This window comes from Hydra vulgaris, chromosome 05, assembly GCF_038396675.1.
Source record: "Hydra vulgaris chromosome 05, alternate assembly HydraT2T_AEP".
NCBI classification, from domain to species: domain Eukaryota; kingdom Metazoa; phylum Cnidaria; class Hydrozoa; order Anthoathecata; family Hydridae; genus Hydra; species Hydra vulgaris.
The window spans coordinates 27,700,001-27,717,080 of NC_088924.1; the positions used below are offsets into that span (position 1 = coordinate 27,700,001).

A 17,080-nucleotide genomic window follows, 5' to 3' on the forward strand; every position below is an offset into this window, starting at 1 on the left:
AAACAAACAAAAAATAAAATAAAAAGTTAAAGGAATTTATTAAAATGGTAATTTTTTTATAAGTGTGATCCTTTTAATTAAAAACAAAAATGTTTTCTTTTACAGATAAGGATTTTTTCACTGTGTAAGTTTCTTATTTATCGTATCTGTACTTATTAGATACTTATGAATATCTAAGTCAGTGATAACTGTTGATTATTATGAAAATTATAACTGCAATTTAAAGTATTTACAAAATCTTAAATGGCAATAGGTTATTTTGACTCATAAACACAGTCACAGCAGCTCTCAAATCCTTTTAATATTTTGCATGTTCTACTAACTTAAATTTTGATGGTGTTAAGTGCAAAAACATGTATAACTTTTTTGTAAAATGTAAACAATGTAAAACTTTTTTGTGAAATGTAAAACTTTTTTGCAAAATTTTTCTAAACTTTGCAAAATGTAAAACTTTTTTGTAAACATAACTTAATATTAATTTATATTAATATTAAAAGAAAAAAAAAAATAGTAATTATTATCAAATTTATTTACAAACATTTACAAATAAAATTTTAAAAATAGATTATCAAAAATATACATATTAAACAAAAACCATTTAAATATTCTATTTGTAGATGTAGTATTTTTCACTGATAACTCTAACTCCTCCCACTTCACTTTTGGTAAAAGTAATCCCTTTATACGTATTTCTAGATATAGAGGATTTTCTTTAGAAATTGACAATTGTGCCCCTCCACTTTGAAATCTGTGTCATTGGCCATGACAGAAAAATACAAGCTGCAACTTCACAACTCATTAGAAAATCAAACACATTTTATGTAAACCGCCCATAAGTAAATGTATAACTTCATTACATTAAGATAAATACAAACTTTAAAACTGAAGATAAAGATAAATTAAAATATAAAACCCACATTATATGAAAAGCTATTTTAATAAAATTAAAATAACAATAATTTTTTTATTTATTCATTTTTAAACATTTACTAAAAGAAAAATCGTTAAATTAGAAACTAAAATAAAAAAAAGCAAACGTAAATTTTTAATAAGTAAATTTGAAAGATTTTTTTAAAGTAAATTTAACTTTATAAAATCTAACCTAAATATCACCACCAGACAATAACGCTGTTCTAAATAATTCATATAAAAATTGATGGAATATCTAAATAAAACAAAAAAACTAAAAAAATAAATAAAAGCTTACTTATATCTAAAATAAGGTCATCCTCAGCTTCTATAAAATTAACAGCTTGTCGAAGTACAATTTCAATACATCACCTACAAAACAGAACTTGTTTTATTAACAATTGAATAAAACATTGAATGAATGTAAAATTATTTAAAACCAATAAAAGATAAAAACAACTTACTTGTATTTAAAATAAGGACAACTTTAGCGTCTATAAAATTAACATCCTGTCAAGAAACAATTTTAATAATTCACTTATAAAACAGAACATGTTTCATTAAGTAAAACATTAGGAAATTAGACTTTAGTAACTTTAAAAACAGATTAAAAATAAGATAGTTATAAACAGTTATTTCATAGATTTATGAAAATTAGATAAGAAATTCAAATACTTATCGCATGCATATCTGGCAAGTTTAAAATATCAGTTTGTTTTTTTTCAAAATTTTTTGTTATTTAAAATGCAATATAAAACAATTTTATAGTTAATTTTATAGCTTATTGTATTCTAAATATATATATATACATATTACATTCCCCTTTTCTTTAAGAGAACTAAACTTATTTGTAGAAAACTTAAAAAGTAAATTGTAAATCTTTAAGAAACTTTACATTTTGTATCTTAAAATTTATATGATACTTGCATAGACTTTCGTTCAAATTTTCTTATAAAATTTTCTTATAAAAATGTACTGAGAGACTCTTTCTCGCTATTATCTTGGATTCAATGGCTGCCGCGGGTTTTGTGCAAACACGAACAAATGAGCATTACTACTACTACTAAGTTCAGCAATAATATATAATGATCGCTTTAAAAACGTTACTTTGCTTCCATTTTCAAGAAGTAAAATTTTTCTTAAAAATGCTTTGAAAATTGTAGAAAAGTATAATGAATTTTTAACACTTTGATACTTGAAGATGTTTTTTACTTCTTTAAGATATTAACGAGTGTGATAGCTTTTCACCACCATGTTCATGGAGTAATGGGGTCTGTTTAAACACAAATGGAAGTTTTATCTGCTCCTGTAAAAATGGATGGAAGATGGGTCAAGATAATGCCAGTTGTTGGGGTGAGTCAATTTAAAGTTGTTTAACTTTAGGTTCAGTTTGTTTTGATAATTTTATTATTTAACATGAAAAAGATTTGAAAATTTGTGAAACAGAATTGTTGAAATATGTTATTTTACATCCTTATTTGTAATGTTTTTTTTAAATAACAATTCATATTTTGTTTTAGTTGTTAGAATAAATTGTGATTAAATGGAACTTTTTATTTTGCTTTAATGAAAAAATAAACTAAATAGCTTAACTTTTTTTTTTTCAGTATTAATTGAAAAATTCATTTTTCTTATTCTCAAAAATATCTAATTAGGTTTTCAATTTTTTGCATTTTTTGCTGATTATACTAACGCCTTTATTTCTTTTACATGCTCAATTTTTTTCTCAATATATTTAATAAAATTTTTTTTTAATTAAAAGCAGAAAACATATTACTCAATTAAAAAATAAATTCATTGCCCAAAAAAAAGTTATACTCTATTTCTATTTTTAAAGTGGTTTGTGAAATGTTATTTTATATGGTCTTGCTTTTCGATTTAGTGTCTCTAAAATGAATTTATATATAAATATATATATATATATATATATATATATATATATATATATATATATATATATATATATATATATATATATATATATATATATATATATATATATATATATACTATATATATATATATATATATGTATATATATATATATATATATATATATATATATATATATATATATATATATATATATATATATATATATATATGTATATATATATGTGTGTATATATATATATATATATATATATATATATATATATATATATATATATATATATATATATACATTTATATATATTTATTTTTATTTATATATATATATATATATATATTTATTTATTTATATATATTTATATATATATATATATTTATATATATTTATATATATATATATATATATATTTATATATATATATACATACATATATATATATATATATATATATATATATATATATATATATATATATATAAATATATATATTTATAATATTTATATATATGTATATATATGTATATATATTTATATATATTTATATACATAAGATAGAAATCTTTTATGTACTTAAATACAAATGGTAAAATACAAACAATGAAAAACTATACAATAGTACAGACTTGCAAGCTGTACAATATTATCTATTTTGTCATAATAAATCAGAAGTAGGAAATCTTATTGAAAATATTGAAATTTTATTTCAAATTTTTCAAAAACAATTTATAAAAATTGCAAAAATAAAAATTAATGCTTTAAAAAAGAACTTTAGAGTTATATTTAGAGAAAGTTTTGGATATGTGGAAAGGTATAATGAATTTTAAATTATTTGATATTCAGAATTGATTTTGTTTTTTTCAAGATATTAATGAGTGCAATAGCTTTGTACCACCATGTTCATGGAGTAATGGAGTATGTTCAAATACAAATGGTAGTTATATCTGCTCATGTAAAAGTGGATGGAAGATGGGTCAAGATAATACTAGCTGTGTTGGTGAGTCGTTTTAAATTAATTTTAATATTTACATGTTTAGTTTTAATAAGTATGTTTGAGTTTTTTTTTTTTTTGCAATAAGTATATATACATACTTGATATAGTAGCACTCCTGGGCATGTTCTACCTAAATGTTAGTCAATGTTTTAATCAGTAATAAAATAAAAATTAAATCTTTCAAAATATTTTTGTTTTTATAAAATAAATAAAAAATCTTCCACGGTATTAGGTTGCATTTTTGTGGTTTTTCAAAGAACATTAAAGTTTAATTATTTTCCTCAATTAGGTTTGATGGTTTTTACATAAAGTCGACTCGATTTTGCAATTTTTTGAGGACAAAGAATCGTTAAGTGCTGTTTTTTACCACAAACAGTAAATTCAGAGGTCAAACTATAGGATAGAGACTATGTACACACACACATGCATATATATATATTTATTTATATATATATATATATATATATATATATATATATATATATATATATATATATATATATATATATATATATATATATATATATATATATATATATTTCGTAAACCAAAATGATGAACTTATATGCACAGATTCCAACCCTCTTAGCGTTTTAAAGCAACTTCCTCATTTTATAGAATTATGGCTATTTTTTGAAACTCTGCCAGTTTGTATCAGGATGCATTAAAAAAGTCTGGTTACAAATTCAAACTTAATTATATTCTAAAACTTATCCGACCTCTATCAAAAAATCTTAGGCGCAAAATAATCTGGTTTAACCCCCTATATATTTAAAAGGTTTCCCACAAAATTGGTAAACTCTTTTTGGATTTAACAGACAAATACTTCCCATATAGCCGTAAATACCACAGGATTTTTAATAGAAAAACTCTAAAGGTAAACATCAAATCAATAGTTTACTCTCAAAACCATCATATAATAAAAAAAACAACACCTCAGATTCCAATAAACATTGCAATTGTATTATTAAAGGCAAGTGCCCTCTAAATCAATCAAACCTAAATAACATAGTGTAAATCAACCACTTTGTACCCAGCTACTCTGGACAGGAATAAACAAGTGTATTTTGGAGTTAATGAATTCAAACTTAGATACGCTAACTTAGATACTGCATTCAAACTTAGATACGCTATCCATACAAAATCTTTTAATATCAAAAAGTATAAAAACTGAAACTGAATGGAAGTTAAAAAAAAGTTAAGTAAGCCCGACAATTGAATGGAAAATTGTAAAACTTGCAGATCTTACAATCCCACCGATTAAATGATGCAACTATGTCTATATGAAAAGTGCCATAATATGTTACACCAATGATAACTTATTAAATAAGAGGAATTAATTAGTTTCTAAATGTAGACATAAAAGCTTATTTCTTTTTTCAAAGTTGGATATAGGTAATTAGTCAACCATTTTTAGGTTTTTTTTTGTGTTTGTTGTTATGACAACATAGCACATATTTACATTTTGTAATTACAGCTGTAGGTTGTCTTTAAATAAAATCTAATAAAAATTGATCAGAAAGTAACACACTTTAACTGGGCCACAAGGTAGTAAAAAAACATTCTGATGTTTTTCCAAGAAAGATAGGTCTTTCTTACTGAAAAAGACCAGTCTTAGCTTGTCCCTCTGCTTGTTCAGAATGTGTTGAAACAATCAACTTAACAAATAAGGCAATCAAAACAGATCAAATATATTTCAAAATAAGTTTACAATAGTATAAGTACTAATATAAAGTAAATACCTGAATATAAAGCATAACATTATAGACAATGATGAAAATAGTAATAGTAATAATAATTGATATCAATATTATTAATTATAGTATTAATAATAATATTAATAATAATAATAATAACAATAAAAATAATTATAATAACAATAATAACAATAATGATAATAACAATAATAACAATAACAACAATAATAACAATAACAATAATAACAATAATAATAACAATAATAACAACAACAACAATAAAAGTAAAAATAATGATAAAAAAAATGATAGGAGAATTTCATAAACCAAGACACAATAACAGCAGCAACAAAAATTTAGTAAATAATGACAGGAAAACAAAAATTTAGTACGAAGTAAAGAATAGTTGAATGAAAAGAGATAAATATATAGATAAATAAAATGTCAAAATATTAGTACTAATAATAAATTTTTTGTGCTTAATAATTGTTGTCTGATGGGATTTATAGATGATTATCTCTGTTTTGTTAGAATTGAGAGAAAGTTTGTTAGAATGAAGCTACTAAACAAGATCATGATTAATATATTTGTTTATTTTTTAAGTGAGTTGTCAACAGTAGTATCATTAGCAAAATGTTAAGGTGTTGCAAATTTAAAAGAAGTATTTAAGTCATAAATAAAAAGAGGTAAAAGTCCTAAAACTGAACTTTGTGGAACGCCATTTGAGCAATTCTTTAAATCAGATTTTGTGCCATTAATGGAAACAAACTGTGTCCTGCTTTGCAGATATGAAGTAAACTATTTTAGTAGGATGCTTCTGATTCCATAGTATTCCAATTTTGTGAGAAGGATGGAGTGATCCACAGTATCAAAAGATTTTTTTAAATTTATAAACATCGCACATGCAAAGTGCTTATTATCTAGAGCTCTTCTAATCTTCTCAGTAATTTCAATAAGTGCGAGGATTGTGGAATGTTTGTTTCAAAATCCATTTTGATGTTGGTACAGGCATTTAAGTTTTTCTAGAAAATTGTATAGCCTTTTCAAAAAGTTTGCTTCAGTTGGAAAGAAGGGAAATTGGTTGATAGTTAGAAAAGTCTTGTAGTCTTTTTTACAAATTGGAATGACTTCAGCTACTTTGAAAAGTTTAGGGAATATGCCACTTTTAAAAGAATTATTTATCATAATGCAAAGAGGTTTGGAGATTGTGTAAAAGGTAAGTTTAAGAAAAAATGTAGTTATGCTATTAGGTACATAACTTTTATCATTTTTAAGAACAATATTGATAAGATTAGATAGCTCATCTTCACTCGCAGGATCAATAAAGAAGGAATTAGCATTGGCAAGTAGAGAATGTCACTATAAGCACATTTTGATGGCATGATTTCATTGAGTAGTTTTTTCAATAGGACATTTGTTTTGTGAGGTGTAACGATTTCAACAGAAACAGACTCAAATACGTTTTGTAAATCTTTAACTCATGACGAACTATGTAATTTAAATTGGACTGCAAATTTAGTTAAAAGAAAAAAGTTGTTTATCATGTTTAATTTCCATAACTCTGCAAAGATGCTGAGTGTTTTAATTTCCATAACATGAAAGACAGAATGTTATTATGTATGTTTTATTATTAACTAGCATGAGTTACCCGGCGTTGCCCGGGCCAATATTTAAACTGGCTTACCTGATATCTGTACACAAAAATGGGCCCAAAAAATGGTCCCCTCTGATCCCGGGGTCAAAACCCAGCTAAGAACCTTCTCCTCCTCGAGGACTACCCCCATGCCAAATTTCATCGAGATCGGTCGGGCGGTTTGGATTTCTATACAGAACAAACAAACAAACACACACACACACATTGCCCTTTATATAAATAGAAGAGAAGACAAACAAACAAACACACACAAACACACATTGCCCTTTATATATATAGCTGGAGTTACCCGGCGTTGCCCGGGCCAATATTTAAACTGGCTTACCTGATATCTGTACACAAAAATGGGCCCAAAAATGGGCCTAAAAAATCGGCCCAAAAAATGGTCCCCCCTGACCCCGGGGTCAGGGGGCCCATTTTTGGGCCCCCTTGACCCCGGGGATCGGGGTACGGGGTCAAAACCCAGCTAAGAACCTTCTCCCCCTCGAGGACTACCCCCATGCCAAATTTCATCGAGATCGGTCCGGCGGTTTGGATTTCTATAGAGAACAAACAAACAAACACACACACATTGCCTTTTATATATATAGAAGATAAGCACAGAGGCTAATGTAATAACTTAAGAGTGGTTGAGAAAATAATGAATGAGATGAGATTATAATGAGAGAGTAGTTATGAAGCAAAATGGATTTGCACAAGAAACCAGAATCTATCAAAATACAATACAGATAGTAAGGGGGATCCAAAATTAACTTTTTATGGATTTTGTATAGTTTAACCCATTTTTTTAAATTAATTTTTTATGCTGATTTCAAATTACTCAATACTTTTTTTTATTATAAATATTTGGACTTCTACTTTAATTTCAATTAAAATGGTTATTTTGTCAAAACAATCAATTGTTAAATTAAATTAAGTAATTATAATTATCAAAGTAAAATCTGTGTTAAAATTTTTTTCTTTTGTTTTATCAATAAAATAAGTAATCATTATGTGTAGTTAAAAATTCAACACAAAATTAGACATCATACATCAGACATCATACAAGTTTAGACATCATACAACTTGTTTCTCGGCGCAGCGGCTTTGTTCGTCAAGGTTCGTATTTCGCAGTTATAGAGTTGAGAGAGGGTTATAACCACTATTAAGTAGCCTCCTCATCTGTAGCAGCCTTCTCGGCCTTGGGGAGGTGAATAACAAAAAAAAAAAAAAAACATGAAATTACTCCATATAAGAAACAATTTGTAACAATTACTAGCGAAAATGCAAAATAACTTCATTGCAACTATGGTACAGTGATTTGAGTTCTTTCTCAGAATCAAGAGGTCTGAGGTTCAATGTTGGCTCTGACCAGATAAGCGATATATGTAAAAAAATACGCGTAAAATTCTTAGTTAAATTGCTCTTTATGGTTCTTTTCGCTATGGTGATAAGTTGCTTAGTCTTTCTTGGAGCACCTTAACAACAACAAAAAAAGTCATCGTTAATGATTGTGGATTGTTGTTAGGACTTTCCAAGTTAAGTAGAAACTTAAAATTGTTTGCTGCTTCTGTGGACATAAGACAACTTTTTTTTGTATTATTATCAATAATTATGATTTAAAAAAAAAGTGGATCCTTGCCGCAATGATTTACTATTTTTTGATTATTACTAAAATAAGCATCCCATTCATCAATCGTTTTTTGACATTTAACATATCTTTCTGTTTTTCAGTATATTTATTGACATCTGATTCGCAAGTAATTGAGCTGCTTTGTAGTTTGAAACCAGCTAAGATATAATATCTCTTGGACGCCTAATGTAAAAATTACAGTTCTTTTTTTGCTGATCCACTCTTTCTTAGTTGTTTCTGTCACTGCTTCACTATGTTTTTCAATTTTTTAAGAATGAGACACATTTCTCGAAATATTTATAAATTACCTAAATCTTTCAAAGCCGATTGCAATGAGTTCCAAGCTGATGCTTAGGTTCAATGTTATTTGAAAATATTTTATAAATTGCAAAAACCTAATTAAGAACATAATTTATCAGTTCTTCCATTATTGTATCTTTTTTCAAATCCATAATATTTTCTTATTTTCTGTTTAAGAAAGATAGATAAATTTTTTTGATGCCTGTATATAAACTGCTTCTACAACTACTGAGTAGTCAATGAAAATTTAATGAAAATTTCCGAAATATAATTTATTGTTGACTTTATTAAAGTCAAGTACAAAACCAACCCTGAGTAAAGTCAATTTTGTATGATAAAATTTTTCTATTACTTGGGAAGTTTCTAAAAAAGTTTATTAGTTTTGATTTATTTGTTTACTAGTTTGTGATTTGTTGTTTTATTAGTTCGTTACTTCTTGTTGCAATATTTAACATTTTAGTCAGTACCTAAATTCAGTTAACAAAATTAATAGCAAAGTATTTCCTAGCGAATTAAATCAAAACAAATTTTTACACTAGATAAGACTTATTTTTGTTTAAACACAACTTTCATTCATTTTAATTCAAAATTATCCAATCAAAATTTAAATTGCAAAAATTTTAACATAAATGCAAAGATTACTCTGCAAAGATTTCTTGTTTTTAAGTTTTTTAATATTTTTAAAATGTTAAAAAATTGAAGTAGAAGACCGACCACAGAAAAATAGCAAAAACTAATTTGTTTATTGAACTTTTTTAATAAATAAAGAATTATTTTAGAATTAATTAAGAATAATTGGTTAAATAAAAAGTATAGAATTTTGGACCCCTCTTAACCCTACCTAACCTCACCCACCCCCACTCAAACAAATAGGTTATACAAAATTAAGTGGAAAGTGTTGACAACTAACAAAAACACTAACAAGCAAATATAATATGGACACAATATACTAAGAAAAATGTTAAAATAAAAATGAATTAGATAATAAAAATAAATGTACAAATAAAATTTTAAAATAAACATGAAAAAATGAATAAATAAAAGTAAATGTACAAATAATAGATAAAGTTCAAATGATAAACAATGGTAGTTATCTAAATTTATAATAAATAACAAAATTATATCTAAAAATTGAAAGATTAAATCATATAACATTTATATAATCATTGATATAAGCTATAGAGATAAATATATAGATAGTTATATATTGATATATAAATAAATTATATGTTTATATATAAATAAATTATATGTTTATATATATATATATATATATATATATATATATATATATATATATATATATATATATATATATATATATATATATATATATATATATAATATTCAATAAAGTAATGAGAATAAATAAGCTACAAATATTAATGAATTGTACAGAAAAATAATGTGGCTTACTAATAATCATCAAAAAGAAAAAGAAAAGAAAAAAAAAGGAAGTTAAAGTTAAAAATTTATCCTTTAAATCTTTTGCTTTTCAATAGATTTGGATTTTTTTTTTGGTTTTTCTTTTTTCTTGCTTCTTTTTGTTGGATAGTTTGAATTATGGCTCGTATTTTTGTTTGCTATTTTAGGGTTACTTTGTATTGATATTGTTGACAATTAGATTATTTTGTTACTAATTATTTCGTTAGCTTGTTTATCTTTTTGATTGATCTAATAATAGATTGATAAATATAAACTTCAATTTGATAAAATAATAATTATACTAAACTCAAAATTTAGATGACCATCTTTGTTTGCACTGTATACAGATCTATTGTTTGCAATGAAAGGGATTTGACTTTATCAGAACTGTAAAATAGGCTATAGAAAATTTTAAAATATGCAATAGATCTTTATTTGTTTTTTCCTCTTTTTCAACTATAAGAGGAATTTTTCTACATTTAGCACAAATTGCAGAAGATAAAAGTTTTTCATTACGCTTGTAGTTCTCAATAATGTATTTTTAAAAGCTTGCAAGTATTGAATTTTTTTTAACTGGCACCCTATTTGAACCTCTTTAAAAGGGCAACAAACGTATGCACAACTTTCAGTGTGTGGCAGAGCGTTGTCATGCAATCTGAAAACAGACACTTCATATTAATATGCAACTGCAGTTCTAAATTTTAGTGCAATAAACACTAGTCAGTTCACTGATTCAAGTCAGTTTTCTAGGTTTACTGATAGTAAACCTAGAAAACTGACTTGAATCAAAATTTTGAAAAAAAAAAAAGTTTTTGACTCACAAAAATAGACGAATTACCTCCACTAATTTTTATCAAACTTTGTATTAAACTTTACAAATTAATCTGATATGGGTTGTTGAATTAGTGGGTAAACAAAATTAAAAATTTAAATAAGTAATTTATTATTTTAAGTAAAATATTTATAGCTTTTCATTTTAAAGAATATCATAATAAAAATGTTTAAAGTGCACTGCATGATTTATAATTTACATGATTTTTTTTCAAATAATTTTAAATTCGTTAAGACATCAATGAGTGCAACAGTATTCCATCACCATGTTCTTGGAGCAATGGAGTCTGCATAAACACAAATGGCAGTTATTTTTGTTCGTGTAAAAATGAATGGAGGCTGGGTCAGGATAATGCCAGCTGCGTTGGTGAGTCATTTGATTTTTTTTTTTGATTTTTTTTTAAATTTATTGTTAATTATTATTAATAAATTCTTATAAATTTAAAAGTTTAAAGTTTAAAAAAATACTTTTGTTTAGTAATAAAAAATAAGAGTTAAGAGAAAAAACGAATATAAATAAATCAATTTTAAACAATCTATTTCCGGTTTAACATTGTATGTAAATAGTTTGATGTTTTTTCTTATTTTGATTTAAACAAGGCTGCAAGCAACCACTGTTAAGTTTGGAGTTACTAGAAAACAAAGAATAGAGTTAAAAAGCAAGGAAATGGTTGACAGAAGACTTGAAATGTTGTATGTTCTATGAGTCAGGAAAAAATTAAAATGGGAGAGAGTTCTTAATAGTTAAAATGCAAGAAAAAAAACTCGGCGAATAAAAGTTTTTAGAGCATACAGGGAAAGATACAGTTAAAGCATAAGGCTTTGCTGAATTTCAAGTCAAGCTAGAATGAGTTTTGTTTCCTGGAACTAAAGATGATAGCTCCTTTGAGCAGCGATCATGATAGTATTTGTTGAAAAGAGAAATAGATACAACTTTATGACAATGGGAGAGAGACTCAAGTCTTTTGGAATTCATTTCCTTCATCTTCTTTTCCTGATTCATATATTTTTCAATCTTTTAAGTTGTCTGTTAATCGTTTATTAATGAAATTTATACTTGCACTATAAATTTCATCTTTTCTCTTCCAGTAACTTCCAACTTTAATAGTGGTTGCTTGAAGCTTTGTTGGAAATAAAGATGTTAAATATATATATATATATATATATATATATATATATATATATATATATATATATATATATATATAGAGAGAGAGAGAGAGAGAGAGAGAGAGAGAGAGAGAGAGAGAGAGCAACTCATCGTATTCGTAGGTCCAACTACGAATACGATGAGTTTTTAGACCTTGTCTAGAAGAGAAAGTGCTTTATTAGAAGTACCAGCCCAAATATGACAACAGTATTCCATACAATGGCAAATAAGAGATTTGTAGAGGTAGAGAAAGGAATCAGGACTAAGAAAATTGCAAGTACAATAAAAAAACAAACAACTTTAGCAGATGATAAATTAGCAATCTATTGTATATATGGTTTCCATTAGAGGTCAGTAGTGAACGATAATCCAAGATGTAAAGAAGAGGACTCTGTGAGAGGGTTGCCATTCATTAATATAGGAATATTGACTGTATTGAGTTGTTTGCAGTAAATAACTGACTTTTGTTGGAGTTTAAAGTGTTGGAGAATTTTTTTGGAGAATTAAAAAGCCACTGCATGCCCTAATCTGTTACAAAAATGATCTTAGATTCAAGATCGGTTTCCTGTTCTAAGCAATCAATAATTTAATTATGATAAAGTTGTGTAGCCATCAAGGATACACAAGCAAATGTCTATGAGTAGAATCAAAAAGATCCAGCATTCATCATCCTAGGCAGGAAACAATGTAACATGAGTTTAAATCTAAGCCAGCCTTATAGATAAAGAAGAGATTTGTGAATGATCAACAAAATTATTCTGCTTACCCTAAAGTCTTTGTCTAAGAGGTCCTCTATAAGACATTAGCTAGATACAGTTAACATCTGCTTAAGATAAGTATTTTTATCTAGACACCATCTCTAGTCTTTTCTCAACCAAGAGCCCTAGAAATGGAAACTAAGGCAATGGAATTTTAGCTGTATGCAGTTAACATCTGCCTAAGATGAGTATTTTTATCAAGATACCATTTCTAGCCCTTACTAAACCAGCAGCCCCAAGGTGGATCTTTTTTTCTACCATTGAAATTTAAAAAAAAAAACTAAATTTCAAAGAATACAAGGTATTCAAAAATACACAATTCACTATATAAATTAAAAAAAAAACTGTGATTAAAAGAACACAAGATATACAATAGTACACATGGATTTTTTTATCAATAGTTTATATAATCTACTTTTAGATAAATGCAACAACACCTGTGTATACACATATTCAAATGGAGTTTATACAAATCTGTGTAACGGTATAAATAGTACTCTGATAAACACAACTCTTTTGAATTGTTTTGGTAAGGCTTATTTTTTATCATTTTTTTGTTTATTGTTTTCAATTGTTGTTTTATATTTTACTTGATGTGTAAAAATGTTGTTTTGAATTAAGAAGATATTTATGAATTATAATAGTTAAACTTAAGTTAAATTTGATATTTTATGATGAACAATAATTGAAAATAGAGTTTTTGTTTTTGAATTTCATTTAAATTATTATTGAAAAAAGTAAACATAGTTGCAAACAAGTAATTATTTAGTGTCTTATAATTCATATGAAAAAGAAGTTGAAAAACAAAATTAAGAATAAATGCTAAAAAACCATGATAGTATGTTGTTTACATATCTGAAAGTAATCAAAAAAAACCATGATAGTATGTTGTTTACATATCTGAAAGAAATCAAAAAAAACCATGATAGTATGTTGTTTACATATCTGAAAGTAATCAAAAAAAAACCATGATAGTATGTTGTTTACATATCTGAAAGTAATCAAAAAAAAACCATGATAGTATGTTGTTTACATATCTGAAAGTATTCAAAAAAAAATTCAAACTTGATTTTTATTATTAACTATAGTGAAGTGTAATAAAATTTATAAGCATCTCTAAATGTTTTATAAATTTTTGTGTTAATGTTTGCATTAATTATGCACAATATTGTGTTAATTATTCCAAAAACATAATTATATTATATTGGAAATATGTTTGTTATTCTATAAATAATTAGTTCTGTAAATTTTAACTATGTATATAAATGAATAAAAATAGTATTATATATAATGGTTCATGTTCATTAAAGCATTATAAATTATGATTCAAGTTCATTTATAAGTTCTCTAATAACAAATGCTTGTTTTTAATTTTTGATGTTCTTCGTTTTTTTTTTTTTTCCAGAAATAACTCACTGCAAAAATATTGCAGTGAGTTAATTCTGGATTTATTTAATTTATTATTATCATAAATTTATACATCATCACTGTAATGATGTATAAATTTATGATAATAATAAATTAAATAAATTAAATTTTGAATTATTTTTTTTAATGGAAAACCATGAATCATTTTGTTACAGGGTTTGAATTGCACAGAAAAACCTTTTTTTTAGATGTTAGTGAATGTATTAAAGAAAATAATTGTAGCTGGAATGAAGGGTTTTGCACCAATTCTATGGGAAACTTTAAATGTTTATGTAAGAATGAGTGGGTATTAACAAAAACAAATAGAAGTTGTACAGGTATGACCTTTACTTAATTAATTTAAAAGTTAAATAAGCAATTTAAAATTAGTAAGTTTGTTATATTTAAACTTAAGCTTTCTTGGTTTTTTAACTTAAATTTTTTTTATAGCTCCTTCTACTATTTATTCAAGTGTATCTAAGAGTTCTGTTAAAGTTAAATATATACCTTTTAAAGAGACTGTGGTATTTAAGTATGCCATTTTTTTGTTTTTCTCGCAATATCTAATGCATAAAATTTTGAACCTTTTAAAAAATATAACACTATATAAAAAGTATTTTTTTAGTATTGTTGACATAATGCAAAGTTGTAAAGAGTATTATACTTGATAAAATAATGTAGTGTACAATAAAATATGTATTTTTATTTCCAATGTCAAAATGGATTTGCAAAGAACAAAAGTTAAGTGACAAACTTGCATTGCAGCAGAAAAAATAATTTTTTAACAAATTTACTCACAGCAAGGCAGCAAGCAACCACTATTTAAGTTCGGAGTAAACAGAAGTGACAGTACGAAAACCCTTCCAGGAGACATCACCTTATCTGTTTTACACATAACTTCTTATTCATGCTTTTTCATTTATATTTTTATCTTTTTTTTTTAATAAAAATATACTTAAGATTTTTTAGATCTATTTTTTTGCTTAGGTTTGTGGAGGTTTTTATCTGTCGTTTGAAAAACCTTTTTAATGATATAAATTTAAGTAAATGTTATGCTGCTCTACAATTTAACCCAAGTATTACAACCATAATTAGTCTTGGAACTGGAAATCCGAAAACAAGTCGTAAAAAACGAGATGTTGCTTGTAAGTTAAATTTCATATTTAAATATCACTACACTATATTTAGAGATAAACATTGTTACAACATTTTGATTACAAAAACAAAAAAATTTTGTGCACCTTTAAATAAGTGGCTGTGATGGCTGTGGTGCAGTGGTTAAAACATTTGCTTTATAAGCAAGAGATTGGTTTCGAAGTGAGCTCTGGGCATATTTTGCACCATAGGTAAGAAAGGTGGCATGAACTTCCTAGTTAAATGCTCATTCGCGTTGCTCTGTGACAAGACCATTAAGTCTTTTTAGGGCACCTAAAATTAAAATTAAAAATAAAATGTTATATATATATATATATATATATATATATATATATATATATATATATATATATATATATATAAATGCACATATATAAATTTTTTTAATAATTTTTTTTCGCGCTTCCGCTTTTCTATTGTAAAGACATGTTTACTTCTATGTAAGTTTTGAATTAAATTATTAATTAATACACTCTTTTCATAATATTTTTGTTATAGTTTTTTTTTAATATCATTTTGTTTCTATTCAAGTTTTTTTTTTTCTGATTTACTTACAACAAGGCTGCATGCAACTACTATAAAGTTAAGAGTTACTAGAAAAAAAAGAATAGAGATATAAAGCAATGAAATGGTTGACTAGAGACTTGAAAAGTTGAAGGCTGTTTGAGTCAGGAAAACATGAAAATGGGAGAGAGATTCAAAGGATTGAAATGGAGAGACAAAAACTAGACAAATAAAAGAGCATGCAATGACAGATACAATAAAAGAATAAGACTTTACTGAATAACAAGTCAATCAAGAACAAATTTTAGTTGATGGAACTAGAGAAAATAGCTCCTATAAACAGCGACCATGATAGTGTTTGTAGAATTAAGATGCACCTTTACAATGATGGGAAAGAGGCACAAGCTGAGCAGGTAGAGCAAGTCTACCTACATTTGCAATGCATTTTTGGACCTTGTCAAAAGAGAAAGATCATCATTAGAAAAACCAGCCCAAATATGACAACAGTATTCCATATAGCGATGAATAAAAGATTTGTAAAGATGGAGAATGCAATCAGATGTAAGAAAGTGGCTAGAAGAATAAAGAGAAGGAAACCTTAGCGGATGCTAATTTAGCAATCAATTTTTTATATGGTTTCCATGAAAGATCAGTAGTAAATGATAATCCACGAGAGAAGATAATACAAAATGAGGACTCAGTAAGAGGGTTGCCATTCATTAATATAGGAATGTTGACAGTATTGTGATTTTTGTTGTGAGTTGTTTGCAGTAAATAACTGAGTTTTGTTTGA

The 17,080-nt window shown here is 25.6% G+C and overlaps 1 protein-coding gene across 3 annotated transcripts in view; it reads left to right on the forward strand.

The window, feature by feature from the left end:
• Positions 1-17,080, forward strand: part of LOC136080745 (fibrillin-2-like) — a 169,438-nt gene that overhangs the window by 122,294 nt on the left and 30,064 nt on the right. For 2 of the 3 annotated variants that reach the window (XM_065797793.1, XM_065797792.1), the window contains 7 exons: positions 2,131-2,262; positions 3,666-3,797; positions 11,549-11,680; positions 13,643-13,750; positions 14,838-14,966; positions 15,079-15,160; positions 15,616-15,773. In XM_065797793.1, coding sequence (XP_065653865.1) covers positions 2,131-2,262; positions 3,666-3,797; positions 11,549-11,680; positions 13,643-13,750; positions 14,838-14,966; positions 15,079-15,160; positions 15,616-15,773 — 873 coding nt within the window. The remainder of the gene's footprint in view (positions 1-2,130; positions 2,263-3,665; positions 3,798-11,548; positions 11,681-13,642; positions 13,751-14,837; positions 14,967-15,078; positions 15,161-15,615; positions 15,774-17,080) is intronic. The other variant, XM_065797794.1, reaches the window with a different exon arrangement.